The 22,468-nt window shown below is 32.2% G+C and overlaps 1 protein-coding gene across 1 annotated transcript; it reads left to right on the plus strand.

The window, feature by feature from the left end:
* The first annotated feature begins 1,282 nt into the window (after positions 1-1,282).
* LOC143050899 (uncharacterized) lies at positions 1,283-20,659 on the plus strand. The gene is made up of 7 exons (XM_076224003.1): positions 1,283-1,472; positions 2,356-2,427; positions 9,322-9,393; positions 17,065-17,136; positions 19,381-19,452; positions 20,203-20,274; positions 20,584-20,659. The coding sequence occupies exons 1-7, from the start codon at positions 1,300-1,302 to the stop codon at positions 20,657-20,659; spliced, it is 609 nt and encodes a 202-aa protein (XP_076080118.1). The 5' UTR covers positions 1,283-1,299.
* The last annotated feature ends 1,809 nt before the right edge of the window (positions 20,660-22,468 follow it).

Here is a 22,468-nt window from a genome sequence, read left to right on the forward strand (position 1 = left end):
TCTTAGCTTATTCGGTATTCGAGAGCTTGCAGTTTTTACTCAGACTATGTTAAACGTAACCATTGTCTGAGCAGAAAGTTGATGAATCGGGGGTATGTCAAATGTTTTGTCATTAAAAGAAACAAGACCTTATTGATAAATATTCCGTATCAACTTCACATATAATACACGATAGTCTTCAATATAAAAAAAAATGTGGTATGATTGATAATGAGACAACTCTACACAAGAGACCAAAATGATAAAAAAATTAAGAATTATCGGTCACCGTACGGCCTTCAACAATGAGCAAAGCCCACCCTGCACAGTCAGCTATAAAAGGACCCGAAATGACAATGTAAAGCAATTCAAACGAGAACACTAACGACCGTCAAGTATATATTCTGGGTACTGACGTTGTTCATCATCCTGATTTTGTGTTTTATCGGTCGTCCAACTGTCTATATCAATCTGCTCAGCTCTTAATAAAACTCCATATCATGGCTTTGTGACGTCAAATACGTTGACCTGGCCTTAATAAATTTGACCCGAACATATCAGCGACGTCATAATGTTTGAACCGACGTTGATAAGTTTGACCCGAACTTATCAAGTCAACTTTCGGTTGCTGGTGAAACTAAGACAATACTTCCAAAAGACGCAAATACAGCCCGATAAATCGATTATCAGGTTATCGGCATATTAATATTGTAAAATATCAGCTGCTCGACATAATATGAAGGCTTTTTGATCTCGTTCGCTGCGCTTACTCGACAAAAAGCTTCATATTATGTCTCGCAGCTGATATTTTACGATATCAACATGCAGACAACCTGATAATCGGTACAAACTATTCTTATATTTGTCTTTATGAATATTACTTTCACTGTTTTGTCTGGGTTTTCTTATATCCATTTGACGTGGATCGGTACTTGTACATCCCGTCATTGTGTTTTTGTTGTATGATCGTATTCGTATTCTTGTCTTTTATGTTTGCTAATGGGTTTTATATATGCGCCTTATTATGTGTCTTTGATACATATGACATGACTTGTACATACCATCATTGTGTTATTGTACTATGGTACATTTGTGTATTCTTGTCTTTAAAGTTTGCTAATATGCTATATGCCATTTTGTGCTTCTTGGTTACATATGTGTTTGTTTTCATTGTTAAAAATAACACAATTTTGACTGCTGCACGCCCTTTTTCTTTACATGTTTAACTATTATGTCTGTTTGTTTTGTTCACGCATCGTTGTCAATATATTTATTTTTACGAATATGATTATTTATTTTCAGCGATGTAACGTAATAAGAATGAACATTGCAAATATGTTTTTCGTCTTTCTTGTTGCCTTGTGTACTGGATTAAGTAAAACATCATGCCCGTCGAGTTGTAGATGTTACAGTAGTTCATCCAAATTTCACATAAATTGTCAGTCCAAGTCTTTGTTATATATTCCAAAGCTTCCGCATAATACAGATATTATGTAAGTATACACAATGCTTATCTGGTTGAAATTTGTCTCACTGGCAATCGTATAACAATTTTCTTTTATTTATATTAACACCATGTTGAAATATTTTCTTTCATCGTAACACAACACACAACTTATACTCGTTAACATAAAAAGGAATAATTGCAGCATAATAATACCGTACAATACAGAGCTATGTTACTGTCATTGCCATTGTTATTTGTATACAAGTTAGATTAGTGGGTTTTCTTATTACTTTTTACTTAAATGTATATATAGAATATAAATGATGCAAGTGCCCTTTTCGTCGCATAGTCATAATGATCATCACATCAAATGACCGAAAAGGACCTTTTCCAAACAAAATTGTAAATCTTGAAAATTTTACTTATTTTGAAAAATGCATACGTTGAAAAGTTTACAACCAAAAATGAACCAAACATTTAACGTTATTCAGACAAATAAAAGAAGGCTATAACCCGTAATTAAGATATGCATCAATTGTAAACCTTAATTTATGCAAAGCAAAATTCATCAACATAATCATAAGAGTTTCGAATGATTTCCTTGAATTTGGTTTTTGTTGTGTCATACTATGATGTATTACAAACATTAATAAGTGTTATACACTAAGAGTATTGTAGATGTTTACAGGTTGCATATAGATGTGACAGAGAGCATTTCAATGTTGATAATATGTCCCGAATACATCACATCACAGTAGTGAGCACGTTTGTGTTTATATATGTTTAAGTGCCAAAAAGATTTTCGACAATTAATAAAACTTTCAACCTTGTATATTTGGTAACAATCTAATTAAAAAACGTTGACATTAAATGTATACTAATTTATTTAAAGGAGGAGATTTTTCACTAATGTAATTTTCTGTTTTAAGATATCTGGATGACAATGAAATATCTGCAATAGACAGGTTCATTTTTATGAATCTAACAAACATTCAATATATGTAAGTACCTGTATATTTTGTTGCGAACTGTCTTATTTTGTTTTATTTTAAAACATCGTAAAACCGAGGAGAAATGTTAAATCTTACAACAATCCGCGTAAATTCGTATAAATTTATCAACTTTACAGAAGTCGTGTTCCGACCGGTGTTATAATGCATTGTAAAAATTCATGTTTCCTTTTTTTACACTTTAACATACAATCTTAATTGATGCAATTTACGTATACTCAATCTGCAGTTGCAGTTATTGATTATTGTTTGACAGGTGTATCACCAAGCAATACTGTTGTTACATGCACTTTAACTTTTTAAATATTACAACGCAAAATTATAATGAACAACTAAATTACTAACAATGACATGTGAATGAAATACATGTGTCATGTTTCAGCATAATATTTAGAGATGCTAAATAAAAAAATCGGTGAGAAAAGTGGCATGTTCCATCAGATGTCCTTTTTCAAAAAGCGCATGTGATAAACATTTTTTTTCTATCTGATTAGTGGTGAAATGACTCCCATTCAAATGTATTGACATATCTTGTGGACCAAAATATGAAGACGATGCATATAATTATATATATTTATGTGCGGTTCACGTATGATTTTTGAAGTATGTAATTTTTCTATTGTGTTTTCACAATAGTTGTAAACCGGTTTTAGCGGTCAGTATATAATGAAAGTTTGCACGAGATTTAACTATCAGTTGGGCAGTGACCATCATCGTACGTTTCCTTTGTATTGAAGTTTAATTTCGTAATGTCTGATATCGAGCCTGATAAACTACCTGATATGGAAGATGTAGAGATGCCGGGTCAAGCTGCTTCTGATAAAATTACAAATGCTGATTTGTTGTCGCTGATGAACATTTATTTTACCAGAAAGTTGACGGGAATTGAGAGAAATTTTGCAGATACCACACATGATCTTGCACGAGAGGAACAGAAATCTGAGAGTTCCTTCAAGTTCAAGGGTAACACAGTGCAGTTTGACTTAAATTCTGATTTGTTAGACAATAGTCATATTGCTGTAGACTGTATAAAGCACCGGAGATATGACAAGGCCTTAAGAGTGTTGAAAGAATCTGGTCAATCTTTGAAGAAAAGGAATAAGCTGATTCGTATAACTGATAAATCTGAAGGTGGGTGGAAAACTGTGGACGAGTATTTGTCGGATGACGTGGCTAGTGACTCAGAGGATGAGACGCGCATTCGGGCGGCTGATGGCAGAGCAATGAAGAAATTGAAAACCGTGACGCAGAATAAGCGTCAAAACATAAAGAAAAGACCCGCGGAATCTGCTGGTGGTCCGTCTAGTATTGCTCACAATGGTAATAATTGTGGTTTTTTCACAGCAACAGCCCTTTCTAGTCGCGGGGGCCGCCGCCCCCATCACATCTCGTCGGAACAGAGCTAGGGACACCTGTTACAACTATGGTCTGTATTGACATTTGGCAAAAGACTGTAAAAAAGGGGGAAATGCAGCAGCTTCCAGAGGAGCAGCAAACTGAGAGATCTCCAGATATTCTTAAGGTACAGAATGTAGACAATTTTGACTCTTTTTTATGATTATGAATCTGGTACCTCTTGTATTAACGTTAAAAATAGACTGAAAAATTCTTTAGATTTTTGGAAAAATATTCATGCTTCAAAGTTTATTTTAGATTTAATTGAGAATGGTTATAAAATACCTTTAATTATCGAACCAGAGAGCGTTTTGCTACGAAATAATAAATCTGCTTTATAACATAAAGATTTTGTAGAAAAGGCAGTTCAGGAATTAATTGATGCTAGCTTGATAGAAGAGGTATCGAACAGACCGCATGTTGTTAACCCGTTAACTGTATCGATTAATTCATCAGGTAAAGGTCGTCTAATTTTAGACTTGAGACACGTAAACAAACGAAGTGTTTATAGTAAGATAAAGTTTGAGGACTGGAAAACTGTCAGTCAGTTTTTGACAAGCGATTGTTTTGAATTTGCTTTTGATTTAAAAGCAGGATATCATCACATAAACATTTTCCCCAATCATCAGATATATTTGAAGTTTTCTTGGAAGTTTGGTGAAACGATAAAATATTTTGTTTTTACAGTTTTACCGTTTGGCCTCTGTTTAACGGGATCGTATCACTAAAGTTGTAAGACCTTTAATTTGTCACTGGCACAAACACGGTATCAAATTTACAGTGTATCTAGCTAGATGATGGTTTATGTTTAGCGGATACTGAAAAGCTATGCTGTGAACAGTTTGTGAGGGTCAAAAACGATTTGATATTGTCTGGTTTTGTTCCAAACAAGGACAAGTGTATATGGACACCTGTTCAAACTTTAGTTTGGCTTGGTTTCACGTGAAATTTGAAAAGTTCATTGATGGAGTTGCCGTTAATTAAAATAGAAAATGTTATCCATTTGATTGATGTTATTCTGTCTAAAGCTTTTGAAGTTAAAATTAGGTTATTAGCTAAATTATGTGGAAAAATAATTTCCTTTTCATCAGCTATTGAAAATGTTACTCAAATTATGACCAGGTGTACTTTTTCTGTTATAAATTTAAGACAAGACTGGGATCAGTACGTTGATATGAGACAACATTCAGATAGTATTCAAGAAATTATGTTATGGAAGCTAAATATTCACTATTTGAAGCCAGTACCGTTATTACGGAATAATTCTGAATTTAATGTTTTCACTGATGCTAGTGACATAGGTGCAGGAGGTTATGTGCAAGGTACTGATTATATTGCACACAGACAGTGGTCTGTGACAGAGGCAACAAAAAGCTCCACTTGGAGAGAAATCAAAGCAATTGAATTAACATTAGATAGTTTTGCGAAAGTATTAAAACACAGTTCAGTTATTTTTTTTCACAGATAATCAAAATGCTGTTAGTATTATTAAGAAAGGAAGCAAATTACCACACTTGCAAGGTTTAGCTTTATCAATTTTTAATACTTGTGTGTCGTGCAATATTTCATTATATGCACAGTGGATTCCTAGAGAGGAAAACGAAAAGGCTGATGCTTTGAGTAGAATTATTGACATTGATGATTGGGGCATATCTTTTGAATTTTTCCATTTTTTGAATAGCATCTGGGGACCATTCACTGTTGATAGGTTTGCTAACATGCATACTACAAAGCTGACTAGGTTTAATTCGAAATATCGGAATCCTACAACATCAGCGATAGATGCATTCACTTGCAACTGGCATGGCGAGAACAACTGGTTAGTTCCGCCAATTAGTCTAATTAGTAACTGTATTAACCATTTAGTTTCTTGTGGAGCAGAGGGTACACTGGTTGTTCCTAAATGGCAGTCTGCTGCATTTTTGCCTTTGATTTTTAAACAGAACTCAGAATACGCTTGTTATGTTGTTGATGTTTTAGAATTTCATGAAGCGGAAATAATTTGTGTTGCTGGTAACAATTTAAACTCTTTGTTTGCTAATGGCCAATTTTACGCTTAAATGCTTCGGTTGCGTAACATGTATATTTATTTTACAGATTTATATTACCACTGGGTATGGCATTTTGCTATGGTGTTACTGTGTACACGCATTGGACTGCCTTTTTTGGTCACTGGACCCTCATCTTATTGGTCGCTGGACTATTGTTATAGATTGCATTGTTTTATCAAGTCACTGGACTAGTGTTGATATAGTTTCAAGGTACTGTATTTTATATTTATAACTTTATATTGTATATATATTTTGCAGACAATATTTTCTGTTGGATTTTGGTCACAGAACGAACAGATTAAACATCCTGAACTTAAATCATTGTTTAATAGTTTTTCTTCAACCATTCTTGATGCTCGTGCAAAATCTACAGTAGAAAAAATATGCTGGATATTTTAAAAGATTCGTTAAATGGACTGAAAATACTCTGAAATTAAATGTGTATTACCCTGTCAAGAATTACATGTAGGTCTATATTTACAAAATTTAATTCAGTCAGCTAACCATTATAGCGTTATAGAATCCGTTTTTTATGGAATTAAATGGGCACATAATCGTGCTGGGGTAGCTAATTTATGTGATTCTTAAATGGTTAGATTGATCGTAGAAGCATCAAAAAGAAAATTGAACAGACCTATAGAGAAAAAGAGTCCAGTTACTTCTGATATTATGATCAAATTATTTTAGAAGTACAATTCAAATTGTCGTTCTCTAAAAGATTTACGCCTATTAACAATGTGTGCACTATCTTATACCGCATTTTTAAGGTATCAAGAACTTTGTAGTATAAAAGTATAAATAGTATTTCAGATAGGTTATATAAAATACATGGTCGGTGGAAATCCGACCAAGCTAAAGATGGCTATGTATTAGAAAGTTTACAGAAGCGTTTGTCAGTATCTCAAAATCTTGGTATATAATATGTACTTAACATCAAGTTTGCTTTCTTTGTGCGTCGAGATGGTCATTGCGCCTTACAGTACCTAAATATGTATTTAGTTTTCTATGTGCTCAGATATGTATGCTTTACAAAAATCTAGAGAAATTTAGCACATAAATACTTTATGTTCGTTTGAACACAGTGAATTTAGAACATAAATATATTTATGTGTGGTTCGCGTATGATTTTTGAAGTATGAAATTTTTCTATTGTGTTTTCACAATAGTTGTAAACCGGTTTTGGCTGTCAGTATATAATGGAAGTTACGAGATTTAACTATCGAGGTTTGGGCAGTGACCATTATCGTACGTTTCCTTTGTATTGAAGTTTAATTTTCATTAAGAATTCTGTTTTTTTTTAATGTATTGAAGTTGTATGTAAAGAATTAATGTGTTTTGTTTATATTTTGTAGATGTTTGATTGCTGTCTTTTACCGGTATTGTTGATTGTGTGATGTTTTTAAACCGGGATTTGTTTTCGTAGATGCATGGTTGCCGTATTCAAAACATGAACTGTTAATGGTGTTTGATATAAGAAATATTGTGATCTCTGGATCTATAGTTATTAAAATTGAGAGGGTCATTGCGCCTAACAGTACCTAAATATGTATTTAGTTTTCTATTATGCCTTTATCGTATAAAGGTACATATCTGAATGTGCTCAGATATGTATGCTTTACAAAAATCTAGAGAGATTTAGCACATACTTTATGTTCGTTTGAACACAGTGAATTTAGAACATAACCCGTTTTTACATTGTCGAGAAAAGTTTGTACTATATACTGTATATACAATCAACTACAAATAATTTTGTGTTGAAGTCTTTGTCAAATGTATTATCAACCATAAGTTCCGTTTTGTTCGACTCTTTGACTTTCAACTATCAACTACAACAGTTCTTTTCATTTGGCTGAAGGATCTCAAAAATGGTCTCATTTCCCTATTTTGTTTGTTTGGGTCGCTCAACAATTATTTAATTAGAAGGGAACTAAAAGGAGGTTCATACTAGCTTTAAAACATAGGTTACCTCAATATTTTCTGCGGAAAAAGCCTGTACCAAGTCAAGAATATGACAGTTATTTTTCATTCGTTTCGTTAATTGCTGCTTACACGGAAGATATTGAACTAACTGTTCTAAGTGGTGAAGTTGTAATATTTCTTTTGAACATTTAACGAATGCAATTAATAGATTGTTAAAGGAAAAAGAAGGCGTCCGGATGTTGTTTCCGTCATCAGCCCGACTTTTAAGTTATACATTGTTATAGACAAGACTTCCAGTTTTAACCTTTTTACACAATTTTAATAATTACTCGGGGACAGGACAATACTTGTTGCCGTATTCTGCATGTATATACTATGATTCTAATATGACGTGCTTCTTTCACTTTGTAAACAACACTGTGATAAAATTCTCGACAAATCTATACTTAGCGCAGACTCAGAGATATACATAATAATGGCTGTTACAATATACTTCCCACGAAAATCTACATGTATTGGAACCTATTTGCAGACCTTTGACGATTTTATTGTTTTAAAAAGTGCAATTAAAAAAAGATAAAATAACTGTTATTCATTAGAATGCATAATAAAAAGCAGTAATGCACAAGAGCTTGGAGAAATCAACAAAATAAAAATAAAATAAAATTCTGCGAAAGTTTATTATTTTTGTTGGCGCATTAAGTCATTTTAAAACATGACGTCATACAAATGAAACCGCTAAAGTTGATAATTTTCCATTACGTGAACCATTGAAATTCGTATGATATTGTATTAAAACTGATTTTTGAAGTAGGTTTTGTTTTATTTTCTATTCTATTGCATTATTTGCATATTTACTAATTTCAGCAAGACAACATGGCTAACGCTAAGGATAAAATTCGAATATCACGGACCAGGCCATGTTTAAATTTACAACAATCTATGGCTTTCATGATTTTTTTCTTAATTATACTCCTAAGATATAAAGAAACTTCATATATAATATAGCAGTGTTCGCCGTGGAGAAGAAACCTGGAATTGATGGTTGAAAACAAATACGCTTTATTTATATTATACGTATGTGCATAGTATCATAAACGTGAAAATCATGTAACTAAAAAGAAAGAAAACAAATAACGGTCTTTGGAAAAAAAGAGAGAGGGCTAAAAATAATTGTCCTGTCTCCTAGTTTCTACGACTTTTGATATCGTTTCTGAATTTCTCCAGAAATCTTTTACAAAAATGCATCCTGAAATAGTTGACATACATATTTTTTGGTACTTTCAACCACCCTATAAATGCTCACGATTTCGCGGGTGTGTTCTAGTTAGTACATTAAACTATGCAGAATATTCACATGTTGAATGTTTATAAAACGTTAATTTTCTAGGTTATGTGTGTATTGAATAAGTCTTTAGGAAAACATTGCTGGTTTCGATAGTTATAAATATACTTCTCAGCAATTTATAAGCTCCTAACAGTTTATCGTGGTGATACACAACTGTTTTATCTTTTTTAGATTTCTTTCTAACAACAAGATACGATCGATAGAGAGTAATACGTTTGTCAACCTAAGAAACTTGATTACAATGTAAGTTATGAACAAATTATTTTTTGTTGAATTCTTAAACATACATTAATCGTAAACTTACCTTGTGCATAAAATGCAGGCCTGCACGTACATTTTGTAAATAGATAAGACATGAGACAGTGACATCGTCAGTAGGTGTCGTATGTCGTACCATATAATATATCATGATGTGAAAATTATTTTTCAAATGGAAGATCATTGATTGTTTTTGATAGATTTATTAATCGTTTTTTTTTAAATTCTGGACTATCCTCTGTCTTAATGAATGTTTTTCGATTCAAGCTTTGTTTCACATTCGGTCATGCGACAGTTTTATAAGATTTACATGATTTACTAATGATTACAAAATTTGTGATTTCTTTAAATAAGGCAAGAGTTAATTACATATACGATATTGCATAATGCCTTATGGCTTGTTACAATAAAAAAAAAGTCATATGTAAGAGTATCACATGTGGAAAATGATCTGCTTAATCTTCCAGAGCAAACAAGATCACTTGAAGTTTTTTGTAAGTTTTGTGTTGCTTAGTCGGTGATATTTGTGTGATTCCAATTCTAGTTGACAAGATGAACCACGAATTTTAATGTAAGACGAGATACTGAAATTTATGCAAAATCAAGAAATCAAATAACCATAAAAAAACAATTGTTCGAAATCCACGAAAATGAGTACAAACGAAACTAACTGAATCCATAGTAATTTAAATCTGTTTTTTTACTCAAACAGTTCACACAAAATTAGTTTATGAACGTATTTGCTATTAACGAGAAGTTTAATACTCTGCTTTTCGATTTCTAGAATATATAATAGTGTAAATGAATAGTTTGCAATATATAGTGAAAACATTTATTAACGTATAAATAGTTAAATACACAGAAATCAAAATTTAAACGTAAATACGACAACAGCTGTTTGTAGAACTTTATTAAATGTAATAATATACATAGAATGAATTTTAAATATGTCATGCGAAAACGGGTTGTATGTTTTCTACAAGGAACCACATGAAAGGTTCAAACAGTAAAAAAATGTACAGATGGGTGTGGTCCTAACCTATACATCAATTTAAATTGATTACCAGTCAGTTGGAATTGTCAAAGTTAACCTGTGACCGGATGATTTAGGACTGCTCGTACCAGTCCTAGAACCAAAATCTAGCTTACTTGAAAAGTGGAATTGGTCCTAGGACTGTTTTTATGTCTGCCAAAACGTTATATTGGACACAGGTCCGCTATTGATATACGTTAACTTGGAACCAGTCCTGTGATACGTTTACAAAAGTTAACTTCGAAACCAGTCCTACCATAAGTTAACATAAGTTAACTTTTATTTGAAAATTCCGATCGAAACCAGACCTATTTTTAAGTTAACTTTTGATAAACCAGACCTGTTCTCAAGTTAACTTTTAACTGGTCTGCTCAACAATTAGTTAACTTGTAACCAGGACCGCTCTACATCGATTTAAAAAAAATGATATCTTTGTTTCTTGGTATTAACATCGAAAAATGAAGTGAAATTAATACCTCCGTGATATAAACACGATTGAATACATATATTTGTAATTAAGGGCATGTTCAACAGTTTATTTTTGACGGTGATAATTTTTCCCTTAAAGATATTTCATTCTTCAATTGACAGAGAATCAAATTTTGCCCAAAAAAATATTTGTCGTCGATTTCGTTTTTGCAAACATTACTTCTGAAAATTAAATATGATTTTTTAATCAACGTATACTTATACAATGGGGCTCAAATTGAAGCAAAATAGTTCAAGATGGTTAGAAAAGTCCAACTTTAACATTTACAGAATTATTTCTTACTCAAATAAAGCCAAAACGTTATGGTTATCCTCCAAAACGGCAAGAAATGAACATTTGAAATGCACATTTAAGATTTTGTTTAAATATTTCTAACGGTGTCGATTAAACCAAAGTAAGGTAAGTTATTCTTTGAAAAAAATGGCACGTCATAACGTTTTGAAAAATGTTTGTCACCATACTCGTTTTTGAGAAAAATCTTGTAATATAATATGGTTTAATCAATCCCTTCCGTAAGCCTCAAAAATTGCGCCAAAAATTAAGACGTTTCGGGACGTAACGTTATATTTCCCAGCTAATTTTTCAAAGATAGTGCGACGGTGTGGAAGACAAATGTATTTTTACACTGTGACTTTCTTAAATAGTTGTCTCGATAGCACTCATATCGAATCTTCTTGTTTATAATGAACCATTATCTGTACGAGATAATAATTCAGTTAGCTTTACTATTGTGTTCGTCAAAATTGTGAAACCCGGGTGTGAAACATGCAAACCATGGAATTACAAATTATTAAAATAGTCCCCGGCTGTCTGGTATATTGTTATCCCTCTTTTAAAACACACGGATTGTCCGTTTCTTTTTGTCGGTCTTTAGTACAAAGCAGGGTTAATTTTCATATTATATTTACATTTCATGTTTTTGTTCTGACTATTCATTTAATATACCACTTGACGTCCGTCATCCATAATCATTATTTATTTTACCGTTACTTTACAAAGAAGTATTTTTCTTACACTGATTTATATTTAAACACTGTTTATAATTTCACATATCGAAATCAATAAAGAGGACGTGAAATTTTGCAACCAAACACTTGTCTAAAATCTCACCGACTGCGTATTATATATTTATGTTGCAGTTTTGGGTTTTTTTCTTTACATGCTTCTAGCTATAACAAAAATCTGTATGTTGACTCTTATTGTTTTAAATTATATATGCTGTCGTATAAATATATACCTTTAAATACTTTTTCATAAAAAAAAGGATTGATTGGGTATAGAAATATTCACATCTCTGGACTGCTCCCGTCCGACAGTTACGTGTATATCTTTCCTAAATTGGGTGCAGCCGTTTAGCTGCTCGGATGTATAAATTTGCAGCCTCGTTTAGTCGAAATAAAAATGTCGTATATCCGATGCATAGAGTAAGGAGAGATTTGCGCTATCTATACGTTAAAGTACCATCTAAATAAATGGTTGAAGGGATACATGAACTTCGAATACAATCTCTAAACAACAACAAAGGTCACATGAATCTTGAAATAAGTCGCATGGCTGATTTTAACACATCTGTTGCGCCTTTTGCAGTTGGAGATGAAAAGGAACTTTGATTAACAAAACAGATCAGTAAGACATTAACTTAAGAATAAACGAAATGGCCGTGTTATTGCTTTTATGAGGGCATATTTACAATAAGTACGTATATGAAATTGACAAAGTAACTTTTCCACCTAAACGAGCCTAACTGCCTTGGTTTTATGCTTCAATATATTAAGTTATTACATATATACATAATGGAAATTGTTTTCTACCCTCAACATAGTTTGGCTGAATACAATGTCACCACTGATGTAAACTATTATATTATTATTGATTATTCAAACAAATGAATTCAAAGAGAAAGATGCGGAAAGAAATTCGAAAATTTTCGTTTAGACATGAAATATAAAATAAAAATAAAATACCAAAACTTGAAAACTGTTTGAGACAATTATAGTCGAGAACTTATGATTATGCATCACTATATTGAACTGATGAATTGACTGATCCCGTGCTCCAGTGGCAAATATATCACACATATTTACGACATGGCGAAAGTGGATCTGAAGTACATGATTGATACATTATCTAGTTTGCTAGCGGTAAAACGTATGCCGTACTAGATAAAGTAGATCAAGTTGAATAATGGTCAAAATCTTGAGTTAAGCTATTAGCCCCCTCTCCCAATTTTGAATTATGGTTTTTGGATTTCGATGGCTGTTTTTTTTTTCCAATACTGACTTAAGAGGGTGTGTCTAATTAGTCAAAACTTAGGCCAATACCTCCACCATTTTTAAAAAGAAAATTATACAGTGTCCGGATACATAAGGCGTGGTATAAATATCCACAATCTCGTCGATTTTGTCAGATTTGTGGAAAGTTTTGTCTTTGTCGATTATAATAATGGGACGTCAAAACAATATACTCGTTGTACACTTCAATGAAATAGTTCCCACTTCACGTATAGCTACAAACAAAATTAATCAACCAACATAATATATCAACAGTATACTATTTCCAGAAGAGAACCTAATATCCTTTTTATTATAAAGTACAACTGAATTCAGACATGTCAGTGTTGGTACTTGGATGATGCGTGCGCAGTCAAATAGTTTTGTTTCACATACCATCCTGAACTTCTAACTACTATCTGTAGTGACTGTTCAATCTTATGAATACAGAGATGAAATGCTGACACTCTGAATTACTGCTGAAAAGATTTTGCATTCATTGTTTTCCAATATTATTGCTTCCATTAGTTGTCCTACCAAAATCGCACAGGAGCACCAGGGAAAAAACAAAAAAGGTGCCCGGTACAATCCATCCTGACATTAAAAAGATACTTCTGATTAATAATGCAGCCATATAGAATTACATTCTTAAGTGCAAGTATGGTTAGTTTTAATTGATACGGTCAAATGATTTTGTTACAGTAAAAGGAGTCAGCCTAAGGTATCAACACAACTGAAATTTTGTTGCGTATCAATATGTTGAATACAAGGAGGACATGCTGGTACACTAAATTTATGAAGAAAATAAAATTGCAGTCAACTTGTTTCAATGCTGTCATTTGTTTTATACAATACATCCTTACATACGTTTTACTGAATTATTATGCAGATATATAGATTAGTATAATAAAGTGCAAATATGGTCAGTTTAGACTGATGTTGTCCAATATAATTGTGTTGTACAAGACAGTATGAGGTATCAAAACTACTGAAATGTTGTTACGAATCAATATTTTGAGTAAAAGGAGGACATACTAGCATCATACATTAATGCGACCAATATTTGTAGTTTTTATGTTCCTGTATTGCTGTTATTTGTATTATACATTGAATTCTGACATAAAAGAAATGACTGATTTACAATTTAAAGTGCAAATATGGTCAATTTTGGTTGATGCGGTAAAATAATTTTGTTGTATAAGTCAGCATGAGGTATCAAAGCTACTGAAATGTTGTGACGTATCAATATTTTGAATAAAAGGAAAACATGCTGGCACCCTAAATTTATGCAAACAAAAATTTGTATTTATTGTATTCCAATATTGCTGTCATTTGTATTATACACTGCATCTTGACATAACAATATGGCTGATTTACTATGTGGGTATATAGATTTACAAATTATAGTACACATAGTCAGGTTTGGTTGATGCGGTTAAATAATTGTGTTGTACAGGTCAGCATGAGGTATCGAAACTACTGAAATTTTGTTGCATATTAGTATTTTGAATAAAAGGAGGACATGCTGGCACCCTAATTGTATGTGAACAAAAATGATAAGTTATTGTATTCCAACATTGCTGACATTGGTATTATACATTGAATCCTGACATAAAATAATATGGCTGATTTACTATGTGGCAATGTAGATTTACAAAATAAAGTGCAAACATGGTCAGTTTTGGTTAATGTGGTCAAATAATTTTGTTGTACAAGTCAGCATGCTTTATCAACACTACTGAAATTGTTGTTACGTATCAATATTTTGAATAAAAGGTGGACATGCTGGCACCCTAAATTTATTCGAACAAAAATGTGTATGTATTGTATTCAATAATGGCTGTAATTTGTATTATACATTGAATCCTGACATAAAAAAATATGGCTGATTAACTATGGGGGTATATAGATTTACAAAATAAAGTGCAAAAATGGTCTGTTTTTGGTTGATGCAGTCAAATAATGTTGTTGTACAAGTCAGCATGAGGTATAAAAAAATGCTAACATTTTGTTTCGTATTAATATTTTGAATAAAAGGAAGATATGCTGGCTGACTTACTATGGGGGTGTATAGAGATACACAATAAAGTGCAAATATGGTTGAATGTGATAGGTACTACAATATATATTCAATGCTTGTAAGCATTGTTACCCAGATTGTTTTTTTAATTGACAGAAAGGCAGATCATGAATATATGTGTATAACAAGTTACGTTTTATTTACAAATATATGTATTTAATCCTGTTTATATCAAGGAAGTATTGATTTCACTATATTTGCGATTTTTATACCAAGAAACAAAGATTTTAAAACATCGGTGTAGAGCGGTCCTGGTTAAAAGTTAATTAAGTGTTGTGCAGACCAGTAATATGTTAACTTTAGAACAGGTCTGGTTCGATCGGAATTTTCAAATCAAAAGTTAACGTATGTTAGCTTTGTGGCAGGACTTGTTTGTAAGTTAACATATGTTAACTTATGACAGGACTGGTTCGAAGTTAACTTATATCAATAGCGGATCTGGTTCAAAGTAAATTTGTTGGCAGACATAAAAGTAGTCCTAGGACCAAGTCCGCTTTTCAAGTTAACTCGATTTTGGTCCTAGGACTGGTCAGAGCAGTACTAAATCTGGTCACAGGTTAACTTCGACCAGTCCATATGACTGGTTATCAAGTAAACTTGCTGAACTTTTTGGTATTTTGGATCCTTTTTGCTCTTCAACTTGTACTTGTTTGGCTTTATAAATATGTTGATATGAGTCTTATGTAGACGAAAAGCGCGTCTGGGGTACTTAATATAATCCTGGTACCTGTGATAACTATTTAGGACTGCACCAATCGGTATTGATAATATTGAACAGTCACTAAAGTTAGTATTCCAGGACGGTGTGTAAAACAAAACTATTTGACCGCATTATCGACGATTCAACACTGACATGTCTGAATTTATTTGTACTTTATAATAAAAAGTAAATAAGGTCTTCTATTGACGATATTGTTGATAGTTATACAACATATTATGTATCCGGACACTGTACAAGTTTCGTTAGTTCAGCTTGTGGAAAACTGAATTTTTAATCAAATGCAAACAAATTGAATTACGATGAAATATCCATGCACGTAATGTATTAAGTAAAATTTAGGAAGAGACAGTAACGAAGCAACTTTGACAATGATGTTGATATCCCATGATTTTTAAAAGAATATTGTTCCGATGCGTTTGATAACCTTTTTATCCGCCTTCAAATTAAAAAAAAATGCATATATGAAATAAAGAATTATGTTAATATGTATAATGTCTACATGTAGTAGAGTCTAGCGAGTACAGAAATTTGCTATAGAGGCCTTCTTGTAAAAAAGAACAATACGATTATTGTTAACATATTTAATGCTCAACTCTGATATAAAAAATATAATAACTGTCATAAGCAGACTTGTCCTCAAGTGATCTGGTCAATAACAGACCTGTCCACAGATCTGTTCTGGGGCAAATCTGTCCTCAGGACTGGTCAAAAGCAGATTTGTCCACAGGTCTGGTCTGGAGCAGACCTGTCGATAGGTCTGCAACAGTCCTCAAAAAACCAGACCACCAACGACGAAGTTAACTTTTGTCAAGGTTAGGACCGCAACCATCTATGCAAATAAAGAGAGGCTGATTCGTCGATATGTAAAGCGTCCATCTATGTGGGCGTCATTCGAATTCTAAGTCTGACTATTATCAATGTGAACAGGACATAATATGGTAAATGAAGAACATTTATCAAGATATAAGCCGACTCATTCATTCTAATACAAACCATATGCGTTACACTTTCATTTGATCCAAACAAAATCCCTAATCAATTGTGTGATTTTTTTTCCTTTAGACAGCTGGATTACAATGAAATATCTACAATTCAACGGTTCACCTTCGTTAATCTTACAAGCCTTCGTTACCTGTAAGTACCTGTATAGTTGATAATTCAAAGGCCATTCAAACGTAAACACTAATAACCAACCTAAAATACACTCTGCCAAAGCAAACGATTGATAATAAGTGTTACTGTATTAATTCTAAATCAAGTATTGGTTTGTTTAACCTTATGCGTGTTATAACGGTTCGTGAATATTTGCTCGGTTCTATTTTTGTTATCCAATATGCTGTTATCTAGTAGTCAATATTGCATTATGCTTAATGATATCTTTAGAAAAATACAATTCATTTGTTCATGTCAAGTCTTGTATTTTGATACCAAGTACCATAAGAAGCATGTTTCCACATCTAAAGTTGTAACTATATTATAAAAAACATCTTTACGTACAGTGCTATTTTCAAATGTGCGTATTAAAAAAATCCATATGTTTACACAAGGTATAACACAGATGTATGTTTGCTATTCTCTTTCTAGCATGTCATTTAATTCTGTACAGTGACTAGCGTTACAATAGAGCTTTCTTACAAATTGACGAAAGGTACGAACGAACGTAAAGGGAGCACGTATTTTATTTTCTACAATAACAGTTAAAAGAGTCTTTGTTTCTTATCCAGTAAAACAGTGTTCTTTTCTAAATCAAGTTTATTTAAAAAAAAAAAAAATAAGATCGCAAATAATACACGATTTTAATATAATCAAACACAGAAAAATAGTGTCAAATACACGTCCGATACGTTACTTACGTAAACCACGAGTACACACATTTCCGTTGGAATTTTTTAAGCACGAGTTTCACAATTAACATTTCAATGACATTATTGAAGTACGTTAGTCTAAATTTAACGACAAGATTCACATTTATTTTTATTTGTTACAGTACACTTTCAGCAAATTGTCAAAGTGGAACATCGAGATTTGCAAAAAATGATGCTACAATGTTTTTAAAAAGTCTTGTTGAATACATCTAGAAAAAAAGACTTTGTATATTAAGAAAATAAATCTACAATTTTGCAACATATATATTGTGGATTTTATAATGACGATTTAACAGTACACATGTTTGGAAGATAGACGCGAAGTTGCCAGTCACTTATCGTCCAGTGGCTAATATTTCATGAATGTTCAGGACTCTAGGCAAAACTTAGTTATACGCTAAAATAACCGTTCCATTGCTCCGGTGTATCATATATACACATTTAGAGTGGGGGGAGGCAATGAATATTACCAGGGAAGAGGCAATGATTCAAAAGTTATGAAACGAGCACCAGCATATGGCATAGTAGGAAGATCGTCTTTTTTTCTTCATTTTCATTTTATTATTTTGAGCTTTGCAAATTCTGCATCAAGGATTTATTTGTGTTTCTGTTAGGGAAGAAGACAATGTATTTGCTTTGACATTATATTAGGATAAACAGTGTAACAATGTAATATTGAAGAGTGGCATAGGGGAGGGGCCGGTTTTAAGTCGGCCGGCATTTTTTTCGTCTGACTACTCTATATTTAGAATATTTTGTAGTGTTATCTCCTTCGACCTGGTGGTATCAATAATCATATTCTAACCTATCGTACGTCCCGAAATCCTCAATATATCTAAGAAAAATCCAATTTAATAAGTGTCGTTGCATGCACGATAATTGTTCGAAGTTCCACGAGTATTATTTAAATATTTCAAAATAAAGCATCCCTAAAACGAGTCTTACGTATGATTCGTCAAGCATACGTACCTTTCGTCAATTTGTAAGAAAGCTCTTCTATACCGTAAAGGTATCTGAACCGCTGAATTCCAGTACTAAACAATACACGTTGAGTAAGATTTCAGTTTTCATCTAGATGAGAGTGTATGCTTTTAACCTTACAACAAATAAATTTAATAATATTTTTTTGTGAGTTTACAAATTGGCATGGTTTGTGTGTGAGCCACGATAGTCGTACAAGACAAATTCATAAGTAATATATCTTTTTACTATGGTTTGGTTGAGTAATTTCATGTACTAGTGGTACTCAACATTTGCTCATACCTCATTTTTCGAAAATGTATGGTACAAAAAACACTCTAATGAATCTTTTCGAAAGATTTTCAAAGTTAGAAAAAAAAAAGTTTCCAATGTGAAAAAAAACAGTTTTCAAAGTGAAAACAAAACAATTTACAATGTGAAAAAAAAAACTGTTTTCAAAGTGAAAAAAAAACCTGTTCAAATATAAAATCAATGTCTTCTTATTGTCTATCATGTGTCATTCTTTCAAACATGATTATGATATGTTTGATAGGTTACTTGAATCCAACGAAATAACATCAATAGACGAAAATGCCTTTGTTAACATTCCGTCAATTCTGTCCATGTAAGTCAATTTAATAAGATACATACGTATATACATATATAGCCATCAAATACAATGAAAATGATTTGAAAGATATGCATATAAAGAAACAATTGCATAAGTTGAGTTTAACTTATTATACTATCTTTTTTTATGGCAGAAAATGCCTTAAATTTCCCCCTTTTATCATTTCGTTCATTCTCTAAACAAAGATACATTACACAATTATATGCTTATTATGGTCATCTGACTGAAAGGAACCTTAATGAGAACATTCACAAACCGAAATAAGACCTTCTCGAGATAAAAAAAAAAACGAAAAATGACGAATTGCAAACAATAGTTAACAAACAGTACTATGTAACACTTAAACCTGAGCTACAACCAAAAGCCATACAAAAACAGAAATAATATCAGGTACTTCAGGATCTTATGCAAATCTTCTTTCTCATATAAGAAACGTCGTGTTTGAATTATGTTTGCACTTCTAAACTCGTTTATTTGATTTATGAACTAATAAAAACGTGATGGGGGTATGTAGTAACTGGCTGATGACAGGTTTTGGTTGGTTAATTTTCATTGAACATTCATATTGGGTATTCAGAAAAAAAATATGGTATCGCCAATATAGATACAGAATGGGCAGACCATCATGTAAAACATCACCTAATTACGTTTATTATACATTCCACTATTGTTTTTATCAATGTAATATTCAAAAAGAACAGGTCATCCTATGAACTAACCTCATATACAAATCTGTATTATCAGGGTACTTGATAACAACAAGTTAACGTTAATAAAGGAACACACATTTGACAGCATAGACGTAACAAATAACATGTGAGTAAAACACAAGCATAAATGTCTGCAAGTGAAAACACATATTTAATATATTTTTTAAGTGACTCTTTAAATGTCTTTGTGTTAATCCTATTCGATTCAATTCAATCTAATATGATATATGCTCTATGTTTGTCTTACGATGAATTTTGATTGTCAAACTGTAATTATTTTGTTTGAAATTGGTTCTTAAAAGCTCATGTTAAACTTATTTACACACATTTCGGAACGCTCAGAACTTTTTTTTTTTTAAATGAAGTACGTTTCAAAATTTGATTGTAATTATCTTAAGTTAATTTTATATTGTAGGGGTCTCGGTAAAAACAATATCAGCCATATTGAAGAGAAAACATTTGGAAACCTTACTTCAGTACGTGCGTTGTAAGTGTTAACTGTGAAGTTAAGAATGATGGCATGTTATACATGTAAAAAAGAAGACTTGTAACGTCATGAGTAATGCATATCTAAAGTTGTTATTTTGTCGTTAAACACACCAAGAGGTGTCAGGGTCGTTAAAAAAAGAGAAAAAAAAATGTTCTGCAATAATAGAAAATAAACTGACAACGCCATGGCTTAAAATTAAAAACAAAAAAGACACACAGACAATAGTATTACAGAAGAGAAGGCACCACACAGAAAACTTAAGCATACACAGCACGACCCAAACTAAAACTTGGTAGCAACTATGTACTCTGGAAAGGTAATCAGATCCTACTCCAAGTGTGGCACCCGTCGTAATTAACCATGTAACATACTATTTGTTAATGTATGGATCAACTTTCAACTGTTCAATTTCTATTTAATATTCTGTTGATGCGGTGGCGCCGACACAATGATATTTGACACTAGGTTGTCTGGTGTTGATACTATAGCTAGTCATGTTGTAGGCCTAATTATTCAGGTTATAGACTATTAGTGATTCCTGGAGATGACTTCAGGTTCTGTTTTTTAAAATGTAGATGGTGTGTCACCGAAAACAATACTCATTGACGCTCGATGAAGAACTTATTACAAAAAAATGACGATCAGAGTAGAACGTATTACAAAACAAGTTTATAGCTACGGTTGTTGACACATGGTATAAAGACTGGTTTTTGTGACATACTTTGTTTTTCTCGATCACATAATCTTTTACTTAGATTTAAATTAGTTTGTATCGTTACCTTTTCAATATAAAATTGAAATTCAAGTTTAACACACATTTGGCGAAGTCCAGTGTTATAAAGCGTAAGGGACACTTGGGAGAGCTAATGAATACAGTATCTGCCATAAGTGATGTATCTGCAAACTTAGTTGATCGTTAGCACGTCAGCAAACGAATTCAAAACGGTTCATCATCGTTCCGTGCAACTGATAATTTACATTGGAGTGATGTTCTTTTAGTACAGAATAAAGGTTGTTACTAGAGAATAAACGTAATATGAATTCGGTAGCAGTAATACTTTCCAAATATGCAAACTTTGTGTATTATTCTGTTAATATATATTTGTCAACAAAAAAATACCCGCGAAATATACTTTGGTTCATTATTTGAAAATATATAGTCTATGCTATTTTTGAAGCGTGTCACAGACGAAATATTACCCTCAATAAGACAACCAAAATAATAGAGGAACTATTGGCGTTTGTTTTCTAACTATAGGATATGTAGGTTTTTATACCCTGGGTGCAGATCACTGATCAAAATAGTATGTGTTTATAACAAATACCTTAAATTGGTCAGATATAGAAAGAACACTGACTGGGATATTTTTTCAAAAAATACCATAACCCTGATGTTGTAAACAAAAATTCTGTCTTGCACTTCTCGCAGTTTGCAAATCCGTCAAACATAACATGTTATACATCAATATATGAATATATAAAAAACCTTGACAAATATATGAGATAATTCATATATTCCGGTAGAAAAACTGACAAACACCAGGGGGTAGTTGCCATCATCCTCGACAAATCAGCTTTCAAATCACTTGAAAATAATCCAGTCTATGAAAGAATAATAACAGCAAGACTAAATACAACACCTTACAAATGAAGCTGATAAAGAAATTAAGATACAATTTTATGAAAATGCTCCAAGCTGAGATAGAGAAAATCCCGTAAAAAAGACCTAACAATCATCATTGGAGATTTTAATGCTAAAGTGGGGCAAGATAATAGTGGTTTAAAAAAAATGGGGAAACATGGCTGTGGA

Source organism: Mytilus galloprovincialis, chromosome 11 (genome assembly GCF_965363235.1).
Source record: "Mytilus galloprovincialis chromosome 11, xbMytGall1.hap1.1, whole genome shotgun sequence".
Classification (NCBI taxonomy): domain Eukaryota; kingdom Metazoa; phylum Mollusca; class Bivalvia; order Mytilida; family Mytilidae; genus Mytilus; species Mytilus galloprovincialis.

What these genes read in the sequence shown, in the direction of transcription:
- LOC143050899 (XM_076224003.1), top strand. Translation starts at nt 1,300, where the DNA reads ATGAACATTGCAAATATGTTTTTCGTCTTTCTTGTTGCCTTGTGTACT. An exon ending in CCGCATAATACAGATATTAT is followed by an intron (nt 1,473 to 2,355) that starts GTAAGTATACAC and finishes TTCTGTTTTAAG; the next exon opens with ATATCTGGATGACAATGAAA. An exon ending in ATTCCGTCAATTCTGTCCAT is followed by an intron (nt 19,453 to 20,202) that starts GTAAGTCAATTT and finishes CTGTATTATCAG; the next exon opens with GGTACTTGATAACAACAAGT.